The following is a 21,514-nucleotide window of genomic DNA, read 5'->3' as shown; positions in this document are numbered from 1 at the left end:
ATAATATGAGTCCTTCAGGAAAGGGTGGTATATAAATTCAATAAAATAAAATAAATATTTGTAGTTCAGGGTTGACATGAAGGGTACTTGGTGCTGTCTGAACGAGACTGTTTTCTTGCAGATGTTTCATTATCCAAACTAGGTAGCACTGGTGATGTTACCTAGTTTGAGTAATGAAACATCTGGAAGAAAACGTCCAAGCTCAGAGACCACCAAGGACCCGCCTAACTTAACTGTTCCTATGATGAGGAAGTGGTAGAAGGATCCAATCTGGGTTGGTCCCTGGGACCGGAGTTTTAGTCTTCTTGTGCTGGAGCCCATCTTCAGGGAACTTCTGTTTACCAGAATATGTAGAGCAGGGGTGTCAAACTGCCGGCCCGCAGGCCGGATGCGTCATCTGGAAGCCACGCCCACCCCATTGCCATCAATGGCGAAAAGGCTCCGATACGTTGCGCAACATCACGTGACATCGCGAGTTTGACATGTCTGATGTAGAGAGAAGTTCCCAGAGGATGGGCTTCAGCATGAGTCCGAAAGCTTGGTGGACTAGACCTCTGGTTCCAGTGTCCCACCCAGATTAGATCCTGCAACATTATCTTGGGACATGTATATTTGCCTTCAAACGTGGTAGAAGACCCAGTGTGGAATGTCCATATTGAGTAAACCTGATATGGGCCATGCTGTGTATGATCTGATAGCTACCAATTTTAAGTTTTTTTTTTAAAAAAAAGCTGTGGTCATAACAGCAGACTTTCCCACCTTAATTTGGAGCAAATGTTGAACGCCCTGGCTCCATCTGTTGATTTACTCTGAAGAAGGAAGCCTAAATTCATGCATGCTGTTGAAATCTTATGGCCAGCTCCAGTTCATATCCCTGCATTGACCCATCCCCTGGATTGGAAGTTTTCAATGAAAGGCATCTTATACATTCTTACATCTATCTTAGCTGTTGACTTTTAAGACCAGAAGAGAGAAGTTCTTGATTTCCTCATGTTAAACCATTTCCTTGCATTTGGGAGTTGCAATCACAAAACCGCTGTGTATTCTGCTGGTATTTCTTTGTTCTTACAGCACCTGGAACCCATTGAAAACTAACTGGCTGTCCTGATAAGAGTCTTGTTCATGACTCATCACTTCCCCATTGACTAAGTTTTCATACTGCCCAGTTTACATAATCCAGAAATGAGACTGAGAAATTGTGGGTTAATGTCATTGTATCTGGTAAGAGAAGGAACAGGATGTTCCCATGTCTTCTAAAAGGAGATTGCATCAACTGTCAGGATCTGGCTTTCTGACTTGTGTCACTGCTAAGAATGTTATATGTTTCTGGTTGAGTATGGCTACATACGTGCTGATTAGCATAGTTACTCAAGAAGATGACATAAAAACACAAGTAGTAGCGTTCTGTTGGACTGGACCTCTGGCCCATCGACAGGCAGTCCTCAACTTACAATCCTCTGTTTAGTGATTGCTGAAATTACACCAGCACTGAAAAAGTGACTTATGACTGTTTTCACACTTACGACCATTGCAGCGTCCCCACAATCATGTGATCAGAATTCAGAGGCTTGGCAACTGGCATGTATTTATGACATTTAACAGTGTCCCTGGATTATACGATCACCTTTTTAACATTTTGACAAGCAAAGTCAATGGGAAAGTGAGATTCACTTAACTGTGTTATTAACTGAAGAACTGCAGTGATTCACTTAACAACTGTGGCCAGAGAGGTCATAAAATGGGGCAAAATTCACTTAAAAACTCTCCTGCTTAGCAAGGGAAATTTTGAGCCCCACCGTGGTGGTAAGTCAAGGATTACTTTTAATCTGTTCTCCATCGAGTGCACAAGGAAGCCCACCAGCCTTCCTTCCATAGATGGCCTTCAGAGCACATCCTGCTGTTATTGTGGCTCATAGCAAAGGATTCCCATCCGTAGAAAGTTCTGGTTGAGCTCAGCAGTTTGGCTGACACCACAGCAACCCTTAGATGCCTACTTAGCATGCAGTGTCCACCTTTTTCGCCTGAACACGTGGCATTCATATGTTCTTCCACAAAGAAATATTCAGCCATATTAAGCCGGGGGGGGGGGGGACCTCCGCAGAATTTTGCAGTATAGATTCAGCCTCTAATGGGAGGACTGAGATTCTAGCCAGCTTGCTGTATCTTCCCTGGGGATACTATGAGCCGTGAATGGCTCAAGTAAGCTGCAAGTTTATATAAAATGATTAATGCATCCCCTAGCCCAGGGGTAGGCAATCGTGGCTCTTTTATGACTCATGGACTTCAACTCCCAGAATTCCTGAGCCAGCTGGCTCAGGAATCCTGGGAGTTGAAGTCCATGAGTCATAAAAGAGCCACGGTTGCCTACCCCTGCCCTAGCCCATCCTTGTGTTGTTTAGGTGGCAGTAGTATCAGCACTCACCCGTCTGAGAGGGTACTCATGTTAATGGCCGATAGTCCTGATGTAAAGTAGTCCTTGACATATAATCACAGTGGAGACCACAATTTTTGCTGCTAAGGAAGGTGATTGTTATGTGAGCCACACCCAATTTTTACAATCGTTTTTGCTACGATTGTGTATGAATCACTGCAGTTAAGTGAATTAAATGTCTGTGGAGGTTCTCAGTCATCCAGGTCATGGTTGTTCCGAAGGTGCTTTTTCAAAAGGCAACTGGACTTTGTTTTTCGTTGAAGACATTTTGCTTCTCACTCAAGAACGTCTTCAAGAAAAAACAAAGTCCAGTTGCCTTTTGAAAAAGCACCTTTGGGTTAAATGAACTAAGTGGTCATTAAGCAAATCTGGTGTCGTGTCTCCCCCCCCCCCCACACCTTTACTTCACTCCTTGGAAGACACCTGGGAAGTTTGCATATGGTGACCGCATGATCCCAGGATGCTGCAACTGTTGTAGATACATGACAGTTGTCAACTGCCCAAACTTTGATCACATGATTATAGGGATGCTGCAATGGTCTTAAGTGTTAGGAATGGTTGTAAGTTGAAAACTACCTGTATACCTTTAACCCAATCTGACCTAACGTAGAGTTCTTCAGATACATTAAAGGTTCAAACCCCAACTCCTAGCCAGCATAGGGTTTGTGGCTGTTGAAACCGAGACATTTTCACACTGCCTGTTTCACAAGAAAGCTATGACGAATGTTTTGAGACAGGATCAAAGCTCCATCTAGTCAGCAAACAGTTTCAAGTGAAATGCTTGTCCCATGAACAAGCAGGACTCCTTGTTCCTGTGCATGTTTTAAAACAATGCATTACATTTTCTGAGTTGTGTGCACAAGCACGCATGTACATACACACACACACACACGCTCACAGATGGCCTTTTCTTTTGCTGCAACGCAAGTTCCTTCTTTGCAGGCTGGGAACCAATGAGGCATTTTGCTGGCTCACACACCCTTCAGGAGATCAGCCAATCAGGAGCTACAGATGCCTCAGCGGCTTCTTTTTTTTTTTTTTTGCCTCCTCTGCCAAGTGTGGAAAGAGACTTTATGATGCAAAGTCAGGTACTCTGCCTTCTGGTGGTTATTGTTTTCCTACCTCTTGCATTTTTTTCTTGTGGTTCCTTATTGGAACCTATAATTTTCTGTTTTATCGTGCCCTTAAGCCTCTTCATGTCGTTAGCCTAGGCAGGTGATCCCCTCCAAATTCCAGTAATCCAGATTCTTACAGCATTTGGAGGTCATAAAATGGGGCAAAACGTACTTAACAACCGTCCTGCTTAGCAAGAGAAATTTTGGACTGTATTAGGGTCATAAGTCAAGGATTACCTGACTTACATGCCTGTTTAATTCACAATGGATCTCAGTCCTCTGGGTGCTTTCATTTCCTTCTCCGCCCTTACTTCTCCATAATTCAGTGACAATCTGGATTGTCATGTGAACCAGTGACTTATCTGGATTTTCCCGTCTTGTGCATTCTCTGCTGCTGACAGGTGCCACAGATGCCACTGCACACAGAAAGAGGAAGAAAAGATTTACATAATAATACGGGGGGAGGCTCAGCTAATCTCAATGTACACATGTTGTACTTTGACAATAAAGGTTTATTATTTTATTATTTATAACATACTTTCTGGATTTGCACAATAATTTACCGTAACAATCAAATAACTGAACCGGATGGGCGCTGACATCTCTCCAAGTAGAAATAAAAGTTAGAAACCAACTCCATTTTTTTTCATGTTATGCGAATACAGGTAGTCCTCAACTTACGACCAGAACCAAGCCCAAAATTTATGCCATTAAGTGAGCCATTTGTTAAGCCTCAGTTTATGACTTTTCTTGACTCATTTGCAGTTATTAAATTAGTAACATAGTTGTTAAGTGAATCTGACTTCTCCACTGATTTTGTCAGAAGGTCACATGTCCCCAGGACACCGCTACCATCATAAATATCATGGGCACTCCATCACTGGAGGTTTTTAAGAGGAGACTGGACAGTCACTTGTCTGAGATGGTATAGGTTCTGGACTAGAAGACTCCCAAGGTCCCTTCCATCTCTATTCTCTATGAACCAGTTGCCAAGCATTTGAATTTTGTTCATGTAACCATGGGAATGCTGCAATGGTCAGTGCCGTTGTAACTCTGAATGGTCACTAAGTGAACTCTTGTAAGTTGAGGACTACCTGTATAGTGCTATTTTTGTACGTTCGTTTTTAACTGGCTTTGTTTTAAACTCGTCATTCAGCTATGAGGAAGGTATGTTGGGCTGGGACAACGTTTATTTTATTTTTGGTTTGCAAAAAGTGGTGGTTAGTTGACAAGCTGTGAGCAAACACAACATAACATGTGCATCTGTTTGGGGGAGAGGAATGGAGAGTTTAGCGAGCATTAAGGGAGATGAATTGATTGGGTCTTTCTTGTCATCTGCTCCCCACTCACAGAAATTAAAATTTTCTCAGCACCTTAGTGTGCTTGCGCTGATAATAATCTTAGAAGTGGCAAAGGTTTGTTGTAAGATGTATGACTCAGCTTGGGGACGTGACTTTGAGCCGGATGCATCCAACCTGATCTGGCTTCTGCTCTGTCTCTATAGAGTTTTCCAACCACACTCACTTGAAAAAAAGTCTGGATTTCGACTCCCAGAATTCCCCAACCCTCCTATCCAATCATCTCTCATTGGTATTCTGTCAGGGAATTGCGCAGCAGCTGTCCAAAGGAAGTCAGAAAGGCTGACACAAATGTGTAGTTTTACATAAATACATTTTATGCCTATATGTACATCAAACAAGATACAGTCAGGCAAACAGGAGCGCCATGAGGTAAATTGGCAGGGAAATCAGAGAACGGCATAAACTAGGGCACACAAAAGGAAAAAGGCGGAGGGAAAAGGGGAACTCCACTCCCACAGCAATCAATCACAACGCAGATTGCCTCACAATGTTCTGACTCACTGCACAACTCCCGCTGCTCCGGCTACTGAATTTAAATATCATAACATATTCTCCAGGGGATTGGAACTGCAATTCCCAGAATTCCCCAATCAATGGAGCATTGTAGGGCCAACTGTAGTGACAGATTTTATTTTCCTGGGCTCCAAGATCACTGCAGATGGGGACTGTAGCCAAGAAATTAAAAGACGCTTGCTCCTCGGGAGGAAAGCCATGACAAATCTAGACAGCACACTAAAAAGCAGATACATCACCCTGTCAACAAAAGTGTGTATAGTCAAGGCTATGGTCTTCCCAGTTGCAATGTATGGCAGTGAAAGCTGGAGCATAAGAAAGGCTGAGCGCCAAAGAATTGAAGCCTTTGAACTATGGTGCTGGAGAAGACTCCTGCGAGTTCCTTGGACTGCAATGCGATCAAACCGGTCAGTCCTAGAGGAGATCAACCCTGACTGCTCTTTAGAAGGCCAGATCCTGAAGCTAAAACTCAAATACTTTGGCCACCTAATGAGAAGGAAGGACTCACTGGAGAAGAGCCTAATGCTGGGAAAGATTGAGGGCAATAGAAGAAGGGGACGACAGAGAATGAGGTGGCTGGATGGAGTCATTGAAGCAGTAGGCGTGAGCTTAGATGGACTCCAGAAGATGGTAGAGGACAGGAAGGCCTGGAGGAACGTTGTCCATAGGGTCGCGATGGGTCGGACACGACTTCGCAACTAACAACAACAACAACAACAAGGGCCAACTGCTCTGGAAAGCACCACTTTGGAAAAGGCAGGACTAATTAAACCTTTGCTGTTACTCATCCTGGGCCAGAGAGGCTGCAGGTGCAAGATAATCTCTGATGGGGGTGATGCCACCCCCACCCCCCACAAGTCCTCAACATGCCATATCTCTTTGAGAAGGTTTTGCCCAACACACAATGTGACTACAGGTGGTCCTCTGTTTACGACCACAGTTGAGCCCAAAATTTCTGTTGCTAAGCAAGACAGGTGACATGACCCCGGGACACTGCCGCTGTCATAAATACATAACGTTTTTTTCCCCAAAGGCCCAATTTTTAATCATGTGGGGTGCCGCGACATTGTAAGTGTGAAAAGCGGTCTTAAAGTGAGTTTTGCCCCATTTTACGACCTTTCTTGCCGCAGTGGTTAAGTGAACCACCTGCAGTTGGTAAGTTAGCAGCAGCGATGTTGTTAAGCGAATCTGGCTTCTCCCATTGACTTAGCTCAGACATGTCAAACACAAGGCCCGGGGGCCGGATCTGGCCCGCGAAGTGGTTTCATGCGGCCCACGAAGCCATCCTGGAAACAGTGAGGGAACGGCCCCCACTGCCTTGGCCCTGGCCCAGAGACCCTCCTTCTGCCAGAGACCCTCAGATCTGTCCCACTCCTGCCCAGGCCCCCATAGGCACCCTTGATGCGAACGATGTAGAGCTGGCCACGCCCACCCAGTAGGTCATACGCACTCTAGCCACGCCCACCCAGTAGGCCACACCCACCCTGGCCACACCCACCCGGCCCCTTGAGGGCAACCGCGATGCTGATGCGGCCCTCAATGAAATTGAGTTTGACACCCCTGACTTAGCTTGTCAGAAGGTCATAAAAGGGGATCACGTGATCCCGGGACACTGCAACTGTCCTAAATAACAGCTGATTGCCAAGCATCCAAATTTTGATTAGGAGACCATGGAGATGCTGCAAAGGTCATAAAGGGTGAAAAATGGCCATCAATCACTTTTTTTCCCCCCAGTGCCATTATAACTTCGGTCACTAAATGAATGATTGTAAGTCGAGGACTACCTGTAGCCTGTCAGCTGCCTCCCTCCCCCCTGCTGCTTGCTGTTATCTCCTGGAAGGCCATTTCAAGGTCACCCAGCCTACCCATTCTCAAAACATCTGGCTTGGACTTGATGGGTTGGAGAGGGAGGCAGTGATGAGAGACAGCTAAGGGAGGGAAAAGTTGAACGGAGGGATTTTGGCACGCGATTCTCAGTTCTGGCCATGCATTATTGCCATACACTTGATTTCTAGTGAAATTATATCTTTTTCAACAAATGGAGCTGAGGATCGTTTCTATTTAGAGGCTGTAAGTTGCAGCCGGTCTGCCATAGTCCTCGATTCACGACCATTTGTTCAGCAACCATTTGAAGTTGCAAGGGCACTGGAAAAAAATGATTTATGAGCGGTCCTTGCACTTAACAGCTGTGGCAGCAACTGATGACGTCAGCGGTCCTGGCACTTCTGAACATCTCATGGTGAAAAAATGGAGGTATATGGCAACTGGAATTCCTTATGACAATTGCAGCATCCCAGGGTCATTTGATTGCCTTTTGTGACCTTGCCAGCTGGCTTCTGAGAAGTAAAGTCAATTTGTGGGGGAAACTGAATTTGCTTAACAATGGCAAGATTTGCTTAACAATGGCAAGAGTCACTTAGTAAAATCTGTCTCAATTCACTATCTTGCTTAGCAACAGAAATTCTGATCTTAACTCTGGCTGTAAATTGAGGACTATCAGTATCCCTTCTCTGTCGCAGCACCCACTTTTTGAAATAATATTTCCCCAGATAGCAATATCGCTCCCCCCCACCATAATGTTCTCGGACTCTTAAAATGAATTCCCCAGGCAAGAGGTGGGGTGCCTGTTAAGCTTTGTTGGTTGTGTGTTTTTTTTATATATCGGGTGTGGTTGTCCAGTTGTGTAACATTTCCTATTAAATCTTTCTTAACTGTAAGCCTCGTGGAAGCATTTTGTAATCAGCTGGCTTCTAAATATAATAAATAACCATAGTAACAACAACAATAATCTCTTCCCCCCTTTTCTATAGTGTTTAAAATATTTAAGGGAGACAATTTTGGCTTCAAGAGTTCAGATAAATCCCTGGAGACTGGGCTTTATTTCCTGCTTCCCGTCCGTGTGTGTGTGTGTGTGTGTGTGTGTGTGTGTGTGAGAGAGAGAGAGAGAGAGAGAGAGAGAGAGAGAGATTGTCTCTGTGGGTTTACCTAATGAATGTGTATGTGTGTGTGTGTGTGTGTGTGTGTGTGTGAGAGAGAGAGAGAGAGAGAGAGAGAGAGAGAGAGAGAGATTGTCTCTGTGGGTTTACCTAATGGATGTGTGTGTGTGTGTGTGAGAGAGAGAGATGTGTGTGTGTGTGTGTGTGTGTGTGTGTGAGAGAGAGAGAGAGAGAGAGAGAGAGAGAGAGAGAGAGAGAGAGAGAGAGAGAGAGAGAGAGAGATTGTCTCTGTGGGTTTACCTAATGGATAAGCAAAATTGCAACTGAACATGTGCAGAGAGCCTCCCGGTCCTAACCACAAGCAAATTATTGTGATTTTAAATGCATGGAACACACTCAACTATTAGTTTAGGGGCAGTTCAAAATTACAACGCCACTGAAAAAAGTGACTTATGAATGTTTTTCACACTTACGACTGTGGCAGTATTTCCATGATCACCTGATGAAAATTCAGATGCTTGACAACTGAATTATATTTATGACAGTTGCAGTGTCCCACGGCCAGGTGATCCCCTTTTGCCACCTTCTGACAAGCAAAATCAACGGGGGAGCCATATTCACTTAAACAATGGCATTACTAATTTACTTACTTAGTAAATTACTAAATTACTTTGCAGGGATTTACTTAACGACTGTGCCGAGAAAGATTGTACAATGGGGCAAAAGTCACTTAGTAGCTGTCTCACTTAGCCACGGAAAGTTTGGGCCCAATTGTGGTTGTAAATAGAGGACTACCTGTCAACGCTCGCATATATTGTAAGGGAGAAATGAAATTGCATGTTATGATTTTCCATTCCCAGGAAGAATGGAGGCAGGAGGCAACGGCTAAGCCCGTGAGGTCTTAAAAGTTTTCAAAAATTCAGTTCAGAAACTTTTCCATTGCCCTTACTAAGCACTGGCTTGAAATAAAACCCATTTCTAGGCTGGTTTGCCCTCCCTTTGCTTTTTTGGAGTAGTCAATATCTTATTTCTAGCAATATTAAAAGGTGATACATTTAAATGCCTGGTTTGTACAGGGTAATTGGGCGGTGTGTATAATAGATTAGAACAAAGCTTAATTTCAGTTGCTTCCTGCTTTGATGTGCCCATCACATGAGATGCCTCCAAAAGGCGTTGGCCACCAATTGTGGCCCACTGTGTACTCTAATTAGAAGTGGCAAAGCTACTTTGTAGACATGGCTGTTTGTGCAGGCGAAAAGGGTGTGACACTTCACACTGTAAGGCTCCCTCCAGGTCCTTTGTTGGCACGCTGCATTATCTGCTGCCTTCCATTTCTGAATTCCCAGAACTGTGCACTCAATTTCCAAAGACAGCAGGGAGATAATAATAAATCCCACTCTTTCAAGATCTGGTTGCACTTGAAAAGTTAAAGCAGGACAGGAACTGCTTAGTCCTTGGATGGGGGACCACTATGAAATCCCAGGAGTAGGAGATCAAGTAAACAGTCCAGTTGAAATAACAGCACAGCACTTTCATTCTGCTACCAAAAAAATGATAGGAGTATGTCTTTAAAACAGTATTTCTCAAGCGTGGCAACTGAGGCGTGGATGTCAATTCCCAGAATTCTCCAGCCAAGTTGCCATGCTTGAGAAATACTGGTCTAAAAACACCAGGAGATATTTGGCCCAAAGATTTTATTTACCCACAAAAAACCCTCAAACAACTTTTTCCTTTACCTTTGTGGTCTAAATTGGTGGGTGCCACTTCTCCTGATTTAAGACTTTTGGTCTAATTGATGTTTCTGATATTAGGGGCTCCCATGGACTAGCTGGAATTTGGGCTTAGCAAACTGTGATGATCACAAGCAAGGTTAGCTTTTGGCTGGCATGCTTGAGCATTCATTCACTTCATAGTTGTTTTGTGTGTGTGTGTGTCTGTGTCTGATGGAAAAGTACCTGAGCTTTTCTTATCCAGCCAGTTCGCCCAGAGGAATTTATTAAACCCATGAATAGTGTGTGTTTGTATGCGTATGTGTGTGAGTGTTTGTGAATATAAATATGTTAAATAAAAAAGGATTTTGGACAGAATTAAAAGACTACAAAAACATAAAAAGAAAAGTGGGGAAAAAGAAAGCTATGAAAAAGTAATATCTTCAGGGGGAAAAAACCTCCATAAAGGTTTTCCAGACTTTTGTAAAAGTACAATTGTTGTTCCCTGCTTAATCAAAGTGGTCAGCTGTTCCAGTTGTGCACAAGCCTTTTCTAGAACTCTTCTGTAGCCTAATGGATTGAAATGATCCAGGAAGAAATGCAAAAGGTGCAGAAAAAGGAGAGGGGGGGAGGGGGGGAAGGAGAGAGAGAGAGAGAGAGAGAGAAACTAAATTGGGAACTTTGAGAACTTAAGGATAAGTAACCTTATTACAGAGAGCAGGTATTGTTTAGTGGCCATTCGAAATTACAACAGCCGGTTTTCACACTTCACGATCAATGCAGCATGGTCCCCCATGGTCACTTGATCAAAATTCAGACTCTTGGTAACTGGCATGTACTTATTATGACTGTTGCGTTGTCCTGGGATCATGTTACCACCATTTGTAACCTTCCCAGCTGCCTGGCTTCTGACAAGCAAAGCCAATGGGAGAAGCCTGATTCGTTTAATAATTGCACGTTTTCCTTAAATAATTGCAGCGCCACTTCACAACGATGGCATAAAATGCTGTAAAATGGGCTGTAACCCGCTTAACAACTGCCTTGCTTAGCAGCGGAAATTTTGGGCTCATTTGTGGTCATAAGCTAAGGACTACCTCTAGTCACCGAGGTCTCTGTGTAGTCTGGTGAGAATAAGTAGAATATGAGCATAATAAAAAAAATATTTGAAATAAATCCTTATGGGGGGGAATTGCTAATGTACTGTGTAAGAAAGCAGGGCTTTTCAACCGGTGGTACGCGTACCACTGGTGGTATGCGAGCACGTGGCACATCGCCTTCCTGCCCCCCCCGCCTGCCCCCACCTCCCCCCTGCTCCTTCCTAGCTAACTTGCTGCCGGAAAACATGCTGCTGCAGGAACCTACCAGGCCGCGCGAAGAGCGCAGGCGCAGAGTGAGGCCCCGCGCTCCCCTGGGACTCATTGTGCAGCAGCCATGTTGTCCTTCCCCCAGAAACAAGTGCAAGCCTGAAGGGGACAAAGCCATCCACTCCCTCAGCAGGTAGGTGTTTGCGTCCACTCGCGTCCATCTTCTTTTCCTCCCCCCTCCCCCCGCCGTGAGCTTGCGATACCCCTCACGGCCCTCACATTGCCTCCCTCCTGGGGCTCGAGAGATTTCCCCCTCTCCTCTTCCCTATGTGCATTGCAAAGGGGAAAGCAAAGCGGCCAGACAGCGTACGCCCTACCCGAGGATTCATCCTGCGACAGCAGGTGGGAATCGAGGCCCACGTTTGTTTTCCTGATGCGCGCCAGGGCAGGTGAAGCCATCAGAATGCGGGTGTGAAGGGAAAAACGCGCCCGACTCCCTCCCCCCCTACTGTTGGCAACTCCGTACAGCTGGCCCTGACCTCCACCGACTGGAACCCATTGGCGGAGGTCGGGGCCGGCCGTATGGAATCGTCAGCTGATCCGTATGACCAGCCCTGACCTCCGCAAGTGGAAAGCAAGGGAGATTGCCAGGAGCACGAATCGGCACATGCTGAGAAACGCCAATCTCACGCTGCTGCAATCTCCCTCGCTCGGTTTCAGCTTGCCTTGCTGCAAGAGAAAGCAAGCTGAAACAGAGCGAGGGAGATTGCCAGGAACGCCAATTGGCCGATCTCACGCTGCTGCAATCTCCCTCGCTCGGTTTCAGCTTGCGTTGCTGCAAGAGAAAGCAAGCTGAAACGGAGCGAGGGAGATTGCCAGGAACGCCAATCGGCCGATCTCGCGCTGCTGCAATGTCCCTCGCTTGGTTTCAGCTTGTCTTGCTGCAAGAGAAAGCAAGCTGAAACGGAGCAAGTGAGATTGCCAGGAATGCCAATCGGCCAATCTCGCACTGCTGCAATCTCCCTCGCTCAATTTCAGCTTGCTTTCTGTAAGAGAAAGCTGGGCCACAGGGCCGCCTCCGCGGGTGCTGCTCTAGCGTGGAGAGGGGGAGGCCGGTCCCCATTCGGCCTGCCAGCTTCAGGAAAGCCCGCGCGAGCAGCTCGCCGGCTGCCAAATCCTGGCTTTCGAGCAGGAGCGGCCTTCCCTGCTTGCCCTTAGTTGGCGCTGGGAGCAGCCACCGCCACCCGCCCCGCTTTTCGCAAGCCCTGCTATGCCGCCGCTGCAGGTTTCCAGCAGTGAGAGGCTCCGGGACGAGGGCCTGTCGGGGGTGAAGGAGTTGGGGCTGCTGCGGTGGGCCGCTTCTGTGGCAGTGGGGCATGCTAGTGCTCTGTGCTGCGCTCCGCTGCGGGGGCCGCCCTGGGAAAGGTGGAAGCGCAGCTGTAGTCCGGGACGGTCAACCGCTCCGAGTCCTGTCTGGCCAGCTTTGTGCCTCCGTCCCCCAAGAGCAGCTGGTTGTGAGTTGCTAGCGTGCGCTTCCCTGAGTGCCGGATCTCCCCCCCCACCCGGGACTCCGGCCGCGTGTGCAGAAGGCGAGCAGGGCGAAGGGTGCTTTGGTGCATCTTCCATCCCTCCTGTGTGAAGGGCGCCTTCCTGCCCCGCGGTCCACAGCAGCATTGTTGGCATGCATGGATTGACTCTGAGCTGGAATAAAGCTTATTAAATGAGCTAGCAACCTCCAAGTATCATTGATAGATCTTCCCCAACTTTCCTCCGGTGCTTCATAAAGAGTTAAGTGGGCATCAGGTTTCTTGGTAAAAATGGATTTGGAAGGAAAGAAATTACAATGGGAGAGAGGGAAGAAGGAAAGAAGGAAGGGACAATGGGAGAGGGAGGGAGAGAGAGAAAAAGAGAGAGGGAGAGGAGAGAGAGAAATAGAGAGAGAGAAGGAGAAAGAAATAGGGAGGGAGATAGAGAAATAAAGAGGGAGAGAAAGGGAGAGAGAAGGAGAAAGAGGGAGGGAAATAGAGGGAGAGAGAAAAAGAGGGAGAAATAGAGAGAGGGAAAGAGGGAGAGAAAGAGGGAGAGAGAGACAAGGAGAAATAAAGAGGGAGGGAAATAGAGGGAGAAAGGGAGATATAGAGAGAGGGAGAGAAAGAGGGAGAGAGAGAAGGAGAAAGAAATAGGGAGGGAGAAAAAGGGAGAGAGAGAAATAAAGAGGGAGAGAAAGAGGGAGAGAGAGAAGGAGAAAGGGAGGGAAATGGAGAGAGAGAAAGAGGGAGAAAGAGGGAAAGAGGGAGAGAGGGAGAAATAGAGAGGGAAAGAGGGAGAGAGAGAAAGAGGGAGAGACGAGAAAGAAAGAGGGAGGGAAATAGAGGGAGAGAGAGAAAGGGAGAAATAGAGGGAACGAGAGAAAGAGAGAGAGAGGAGAGAGAAAGAGGGAGGGGGGAGAGAGAGGGAGAGAAAGAGGGAGAGAAATTAAATTAGTAACATGATTGTTAAGTGAATCTGGTTTCCCCACTAACTTTGCTTGTCAGAAGGTTGCAAAAGGCGATCACATGACCCTGGAACAATGTGACCATCATAAATATGAATCGATTGCCAAGCATCCGAATGTAAATCACATGATGCTGCAACGGTCATAAGTGTGAAAAATGGTCATAAGTCACTTTTTTCAGTGCCATCGTAACTTTGAACAGTCACTAAGTGAATTGTAAGTCAAAGACTACCTGTACTTTATCATCATTTTTTTTCCTTTTTTTTTTTTTGGTCAAGTTTTTGACACCTTGCTGGGCGCCTGGTGGTACTCGGACATTGCCTTGTCCTAAAAGTGGTACAAGGGATGAAAAGGTTGAAAAGCCCTGTCTGTATGAAAGGAGTTTTCCTAAAGCGTCACTGTTGGAGAAATAACTAAACCACTAATATGGCTTTTTTTCTTTCCTCTCACATAATATTTTGACAGCTGAGTCATTCTTTTCCTGCTTTCCTGTCTCTGGTTGATGCAGTTGCCTGCCACCTCCTGTCCCGCCCGTTGGAAAACACAAGTTTATTTTAATGTGGTTTCTTTAGAATTCAAATCAAACACTCCTCATTAGAGTTTTGTGTGCATATTTTCTGCCATCTACTGGTGAATCCTCAGTCCTGCAGGTCAAACAATTAACCCTGTTTCCCCCATCTCATCTGAATCTTTTCTGGTTTCAGATACACCTATGAGGATTATAAGCAGACAGCAGATTGGCTCCTGAATAAAACCAAGCATCGGCCCCGAGTGGCTGTCATCTGCGGTTCAGGACTTGGGGGGCTGGCTGACCTTCTAAAGGACCAAGTCGTGTTTGAATACTCTGAGATACCCAACTTTCCCCAAAGCACAGGTAATGGGAGATGGCCAGGGAGTGTAATTGTCATGGAGAACACTGGGTGGTGCCATAAACCAACAGGATACAGAGAAGCTGCAATGCAACAAAATGGCCACCGGGGGCATCAGCACAATGTTTAACCTTTTCCTTCTCTTATTAAAGTTGTAGGCCACGCTGGGAAGCTGGTGTTTGGGAACTTGAGTGGGACGCCGACTGTAGTGATGAAAGGTCGATTCCATATGTACGAAGGCTACCCACTGTGGAAGGTGAGTTACTCCTCTCAGACCTGCAGGCATTTCAAAACTAAAGTGTTGATCCAATCATAATTTGAGCAACTGTGGAAAACCAATGAATTATAATAAAAGGACCAAGTGTTCTCTGAGCACACTCAAAGATACTTTTCAGTACTATTAGTCCAAAATTTAAAAAATGCAAAAGGAAGTCTCCAGGCAGGGTGAACTTAGGCCAGGCAGGTTCTCTCAGCTAATCTCCTTCAAAGGGATATATGTATGTATGAATGCATGCAAAAGCCAGTAGATCTTTGCAAGAGATACAGCTGCAAAATTTGTGACTTGTATTCTTGTGAAGAAAGGAAAAATACTTGGGGAATCGCCACATTCATCCTAGGGAAGTTCCAGGCCAGACTGGAATAATTTTAAACTAAATGGAGCAACGCCCTTTATAAACTCCTTTACTCTACCTAATGATGAACTTGTTCTTGCGTTTTTGCCTTCGACTCAACTTTAATTCACAAGAAGGTTTGAGGTTGTATATAGCTCAGTGGGCATTTAAGGTGGGTTTCCCTTACTTATTCCATCCAGGAGCTGCCTCGGAATGGGTGGAATTTGGTTTTGGTTTATTTATTTATTTATTTTATTAAATTTATATGCCGCCCTTCTCCCTAAGGATTCAGGGCGGCGCACACAATGAAAATTGAAAAACATAAAATAGAAAATTTTAAAAAGAATTAAACAATAAATACAATAATTATATGACAATTTAAAAACCAGTAAAAAGCCAATTAAGACCGTAGTCGGTCCAGGCTCGCTTGTTGGAACAACCACGTCTTCAGGTCACAGCGGAAGGACCGAAGTAGCATCAATCTCAGTAGCATCAATCCAGCTTCAGGCTTCAGTGAAACATTGTTCAGCCTCCTCAAATGTTTTTCCCTCTTCAACTGTTGCTCGATCGTCAGCAGACGTATAGTTGTTAATGCCTTCAGAGAGTGGCTGATCATTGGTGTAAATATTACAAAGAGTTGGAGCCAATGTACTACCTTGTGGTAAGCCGTTCCTTTGGCTCCTGCATCTACTTCACCTTCCTTGGAACGCCACCCAAAAAAATATGATTCTGAAGCAGATTCCTGACGATATCATAAACTTTTCCTTTTTTCGGCCTTCTAAGATTGATGGTATTATATGCAGCCATGAAATCTATGAATACTGCTCCTGTTATATTGCTCCGAAGAGCTGACAACTTATTTCACTGGTGGAAAAAGAGCAGAGACAGATTCTTGAATTCTATAAAGCGGAACGTTTAAGTGCCTCCAAGCCAAGGGGGTGTGTCTTTCTTTGTTAAGTGTTTAGATACTGTAAAACAGTGCCCTTCCAAAGGAGACTACAGATGATTGCAGGTAAAATTCGGACAGATGGATCCCTTGCTTTTCTTAGAGCCGTCAGAAAACTGGAGACGAGCTTCCTGTATCTTGCCCTCGCTCCATGCCATAACACCCCTTCAGGATCTTCCTTTGTTTTCTGCTCCCAGGTGACCTTCCCAGTTCGGATCTTCCATCTGATTGGTGTTGAAACCCTCATTGTCACCAATGCAGCAGGGGGGCTCAATCCTGCTTTCAAAGTCGGGGACATCATGATAATCCAAGACCACGTCAACATGCCTGGATTTTCTGGGCAAAACCCTTTGGCGGGACCGAACGATGAGAGGTAACGTGAGCTTCTTGCTTCGTTGGACTTCTGTGAGAGAGAAAGCAGTTTCTCCGTGGTTCTTTCAATGACTGCTTCCAGAGCAGTTTTGAAATTGGACTACAGATAGTCCCTGACTTACATCCACAGTTGGGACGAGGACTTCTGTCACTGTGGTGAAATGTAGCCTGGAATCCCAGGGGGGAGGGGCTACTTCTAAGGAGGCAATGAGACCGTGAGGGTTGAAATGTCTAGTAGGCAGGAAGAGAGCTAGCAAACAGACGATATCTATAAAGATAGTCCTCAACTTTCAACTATTTGTTTACTGATTGTTCAGATACGTTGTTTGTTGTTAGCTGTTAATCGTGTCCGACCCATCGCGACCCCATGGACAACGTTCCTCCAGGCCTTCCTGTCCTCTACCATCTTTTGGAGTCCATTTAAGCTCACGCCTACTGCTTCAGTGACTCCATCCAGCCACCTCATTCTCTGTCGTCCCTTCTTCTCTTGCCCTCAACCTTTCCCAGCATTAGGCTCTCCTCCAGTGAGTCCTTCCTTCTCATTAGGTGGCCAAAGTATTTGAGTTTTAACTTTAGGATCTGGCCTTCTAAAGAGCAGTCAGGGTTGATCTCCTCTAGGACTGACCGGTTTGAACGTCTTGCAGTCCAAGGGATTCATAGGAGTCTTCTCCAGTACCATAGTTCAAAGGCCTTATTTCAACGGTCCTAAAAAAAAAGGAGTTACCACCATTTTCCACACTTACAGCCGTTGCAGCATCCCTGTGGTCATGTGATCAAAATTAGGATGCTTGGCAAATGTCAAATATTTATGATGGTTCCAGTGTCCTGGGATCGTGTGATCACCTTTGGAATCTCTGTCAAGTAAAGTCTGGGGAAGCCAAATAGCAATTGCACTTAGACTTATAAACGGCTTCATAGTGTTTTACAGCCCTCTCTAAGTGGTAATACAGAGTCGGCCTATTGCCCCCAACAGTCTGGGACTTCATTTTGCCCATCTGGAAAGGATGGAAGGCTGAGTCGACCTGAGTCGTTCGGGATCGAACTCCTGGTAGTGAGCAGAGTTAATCTGTAATACTGCATTCTAACCATTGTGCCACCACAGATCAGATTTATTTCACAACTGTGTTGCTAACTAAACAACTGCAGCGATTCACTTAGCAACTGGCAAGAAAGATTGTAAAATGGGACAAAAGTCACTTAACAACTGTCGTGCTTAGGAATGGAAATTTCGGGCTGAAGTTTGGTTGTACGTTGAGGACTAGCTGTAGTTTTGCAAGTAGTTGCTTTATTCTGGCAAGATTCTGTCTGTGGAACAATAAAGAAACAACGCTGAAGTAACTCTACATATCGTTGTTGGTCCTGACATCAATCTTGCATCATCATCATCATTATCATCATCACGTTAGAAGGTACCTTGGAGGTCACCAAGTCCAACCCCCTGCTCAGGCAGGAAACCCTATACTATTCCAGACAAATGGCTGTCCAGTCTCTTCTTGAAATACTTCCAGTGTTGCAGCATTTACAACTTCTGGAGGCAGGTTGTTCCACTACTTAATTGTTCTAACTGTCAGGAAATTTCTCTTTAGTTCTAGGTTGCTTCTCTCCTTGATTAGTTTCCATCTGTTGCTTCTTGTCCTGCCTTCAAGCTCTTTGGAGAATACCTTGACTCCCTCTTCTTTGTGGCAGTCACTGAAATATTGGAACACTGCTATCATGTCACCCTTAGTGCTTCTTTTCATTAAACTGGACATACCCAATTCCAGCAACCGTTCCTTATATGTTTCAGCCTCCAGTCGCCTAATCATCTTTGTTGCTCTTCTCTGTACTCTTTCTAGAGTCTTAGACTAGAACAACTATATCTGTAGATATACTCTGTGAACTGCTAGGGAAGGTCAGTCTTAGCCCTCTTCCTTTCTGTCTACCAGACATTCCAAGCTCTGTTATCTCTTTGCCTTCTGAGAAGCATTCCCCTCCTAGGATTCCAGACTACATTCCACTACAGTCGCCAAGCGATGCAGAAGTGGACGGACTCATGTTCAATTTTACAATCTTTTCGCCATTTTTGTTAAATGAATCACAGTGTTAAGTGAATCTAGCTTCCTCCCCCACCCCCATTAACTTTGCTTGTTGGAAGCCCCATGGGAAAGCTCTCAACTGGTGATCATGTGACCCTGGGACACTGCAACGGTTGTAAAGACGTGCTCGTTGCCAAGCACTCACGTTTTGATCATGTGACTGTGGGGCCATTGCGACAGCCATAAGTGCGAAGGACCTGGTCATAATTCACATTTTTTAGGGTTGTCATAACTTCAAACAGTTGTTAAATGAATCATCATTAAGTCGAAGACGCTAGGGTCAGCTTTGCAGCATTAGGGCCATGTATTTTAGTTCAGGGTCCAAGGCTGCCTTCCCAGCCTTTACGAACGTTTCTGTCAGGACCCACCCCAATCCACGTCTTAGGAAAACAAAAACTCTTGGAGTCAGTTCTAGTCCAAAAGGAATTTTTACTAGGACATGTTTGGTCGTGGAAATACAAGACAGGACCTGGTATTGTTTTACAGATTGAAACTTTATAAAGAGTTCCCGGTTCAACCCCCCCCCCTTCCCTCAACCCCATTTGGTCAGCCCCCCCATCATTTACTTCGTGTCATCCCTTTCGTGGGAAAAAGGGAACTTCGGATCTTTACGGTTATTGCCTTCTTCCTTTACAGATTCAAATGGAGACACAGGCCAGATGCCTTCTTCCCTAACCCTCCCCTTTGTTCCCCCAGTTCAAAAGGTTTCCCTTGGTCTTTGAAATAACCCAAGGCAGGCTGAAACCACATCCGCTCCTCCTTCCTTAGGAGATGGCAGAATCCATGGGGCGGGGATAATGTTTTAAACATACATTTATGAATGTGATATAAATGGATTCTGACAATTTCTGATTTAAACAGAATTACGGGCGATTTTTCAGATGCAAACAAAGGGATACAATCCCACGACTCTCTTCAAATTTGCTTTTTTTTTTTCCAGGAGGCAACTGGACTTTCTTGTTTGTTTTTTTTTCTTTGAAGACCTTTCGCTTCTCTTCCCTGAACCTTTTTCAGCTCTGACTAGATGGTGGGGAGTGAAGTCAGCGCTGAAGAAGCTTCTTGGATGAGAAGCGAAAAGTCTCCAAAGGAGAAAAGAAAAAGAAAGTCCAGTTGCCTCCTGAAAAAATGCACCTTTGGGGCAACCATGACCTGGATGACTGAGAATCTCTGTAGACATTTAGCTACATGCCCTTTGGGATGAATCCCACGGCTCATTTTTCTCCATTCATTTCTGCAGGTTTGGTATTCGTTTTCCAGCCATGTCGGATGCCTACAATGAAGACTTGAGAAAACTGGCCGTTATGGTGGCTTCTGAAATGGGCTGCTCTGGCTGCATGAGGGAGGGGGTCTACTGCTCCGTGGGAGGCCCCAACTACGAGACCATCGCCGAGTGCCGTTTGCTGCAGAGGCTGGGCGTTGATGCCGTCGGTCAGTCAAGGACAGAGCTAAGGGGAAATGTTCCTCCTGGGGCATAGGTCAAACCAAGTCTTTCTCCATGCCAACTCCTGATGACCTGATTACTTTTCAGGCAAAAGTACAGAAGAAGATTGTCTTCTTTTGCAATATATATTTTTTTAAATCCGGACAGATTCTAAACTCTTTTCCAGGTCGGAGAACCTGGGGTGGCTGTATTTAGGAATCTCCTTCCTTATGTCACTGATAGTAAACTGGACAAAAGGCTGATTTCAGATATTAAAAGTACTTAAGAAAGCCGTGCAAGAGAAAGGGATCAGACGCTCCCAAGCTATTTTCCAAAGCTTCCCAAGCTATAGAACAGGCTGTGGACCGGTGCCGGTCCATGACCTGTTAGGAACAGGCCGCACAAGCAGCAGGTGAGCGAGCGAAGCTTCGTCTGCACACGTGCCAGATCTAGGTTGTATGCAAACCCTTCTCTCCCTTTCCTGGTCCATGGAAAAATTGTCTTCCATGAAACCAGTCCCTGGTACCAAAACGTTTGGAGACTGCTGCTATAGAGAACCCATTTCTTCTAGTGATTAAGGCACCAGGCTAGAAACTAGGAGACTGTGAGTTCTAATCCTGCCGTAGGCATGAAAAAACAGTTGGATGACCTCGGACCACTCTCCCTCTCAGCCCAACTCACCTCATAGACTTGCTTTTGTGGGGAACACAGGAGAAGGAAGGAGTACTGGTATGTTTGCTGCCGTGAGTTTAATTTTGAGAGGAGTTTGTCACGTTTCCGACGTATGGGCTTTTCAAGTGACTCTGAGGCATTGTTTACCTCAAAAGAATGTTATTGATTGACAGAGTTCTTGGTAGTCTCTGTGCTTGGTTGGGTTTTTTTTTGTTGCAGACATTTCATTACCAAACTAGGCAACACCATCAAAGCACAATACAACCAAGCTCAGAGACCACCACGAATCCCTCATTTCAACCCTGAGCTACAAACATTCTCCTCTATTGGTTATGTATGTTCTGTACCAGCCTGCTACCGGCCCTGCAGAAAAGGCAGGGACAACCCCTTTACAAACGGCAAGAGGCTGGAATTAAGCCTGCCAAATTTATTAAAATAAAACAGAGCAAAACAAGACACCAACCATGAAACAGGAGCTATGAAACAGGAACTATTCAAGCGGTTGCCTTCAGCAAACCAGCCCTCCCACGCATTCCCCTTTTATACAGTTCAGGGCGTGGCTTCTCTCTGCCTCCTTCCGAGGTGCCCCATTGCCTTCCTCTGTTTACTCCTGATTGACTGCCTCCTGCGTCGGGCGTCCTTGAACAGGGCCAGCTGTGGGTCATCTTCATCCACGCTGTCAGGCT

General features: G+C 45.6%; 1 protein-coding gene across 1 annotated transcript in view; it reads left to right on the top strand.

Annotated features, from left to right (window-relative positions):
* The window catches only part of LOC308676235 (purine nucleoside phosphorylase-like), a 46,119-nt gene that overhangs the window by 20,892 nt on the left and 3,713 nt on the right, over positions 1 to 21,514 (top strand). Inside the window, exons 4-7 of the mRNA XM_081342048.1 lie at positions 14,568 to 14,737; positions 14,885 to 14,988; positions 16,487 to 16,662; positions 19,974 to 20,164. Coding sequence (XP_081198174.1) covers positions 14,568 to 14,737; positions 14,885 to 14,988; positions 16,487 to 16,662; positions 19,974 to 20,164 — 641 coding nt within the window. The remainder of the gene's footprint in view (positions 1 to 14,567; positions 14,738 to 14,884; positions 14,989 to 16,486; positions 16,663 to 19,973; positions 20,165 to 21,514) is intronic.

This window comes from Vipera berus (genome assembly GCF_964194415.1).
Source record: "Vipera berus genome assembly, chromosome: W".
NCBI classification, from domain to species: Eukaryota; Metazoa; Chordata; class Lepidosauria; order Squamata; family Viperidae; genus Vipera; species Vipera berus.
The sequence above is the reverse complement of the archived record's forward strand: the minus strand, read 5'-3'. Positions and strand labels throughout refer to the sequence as shown.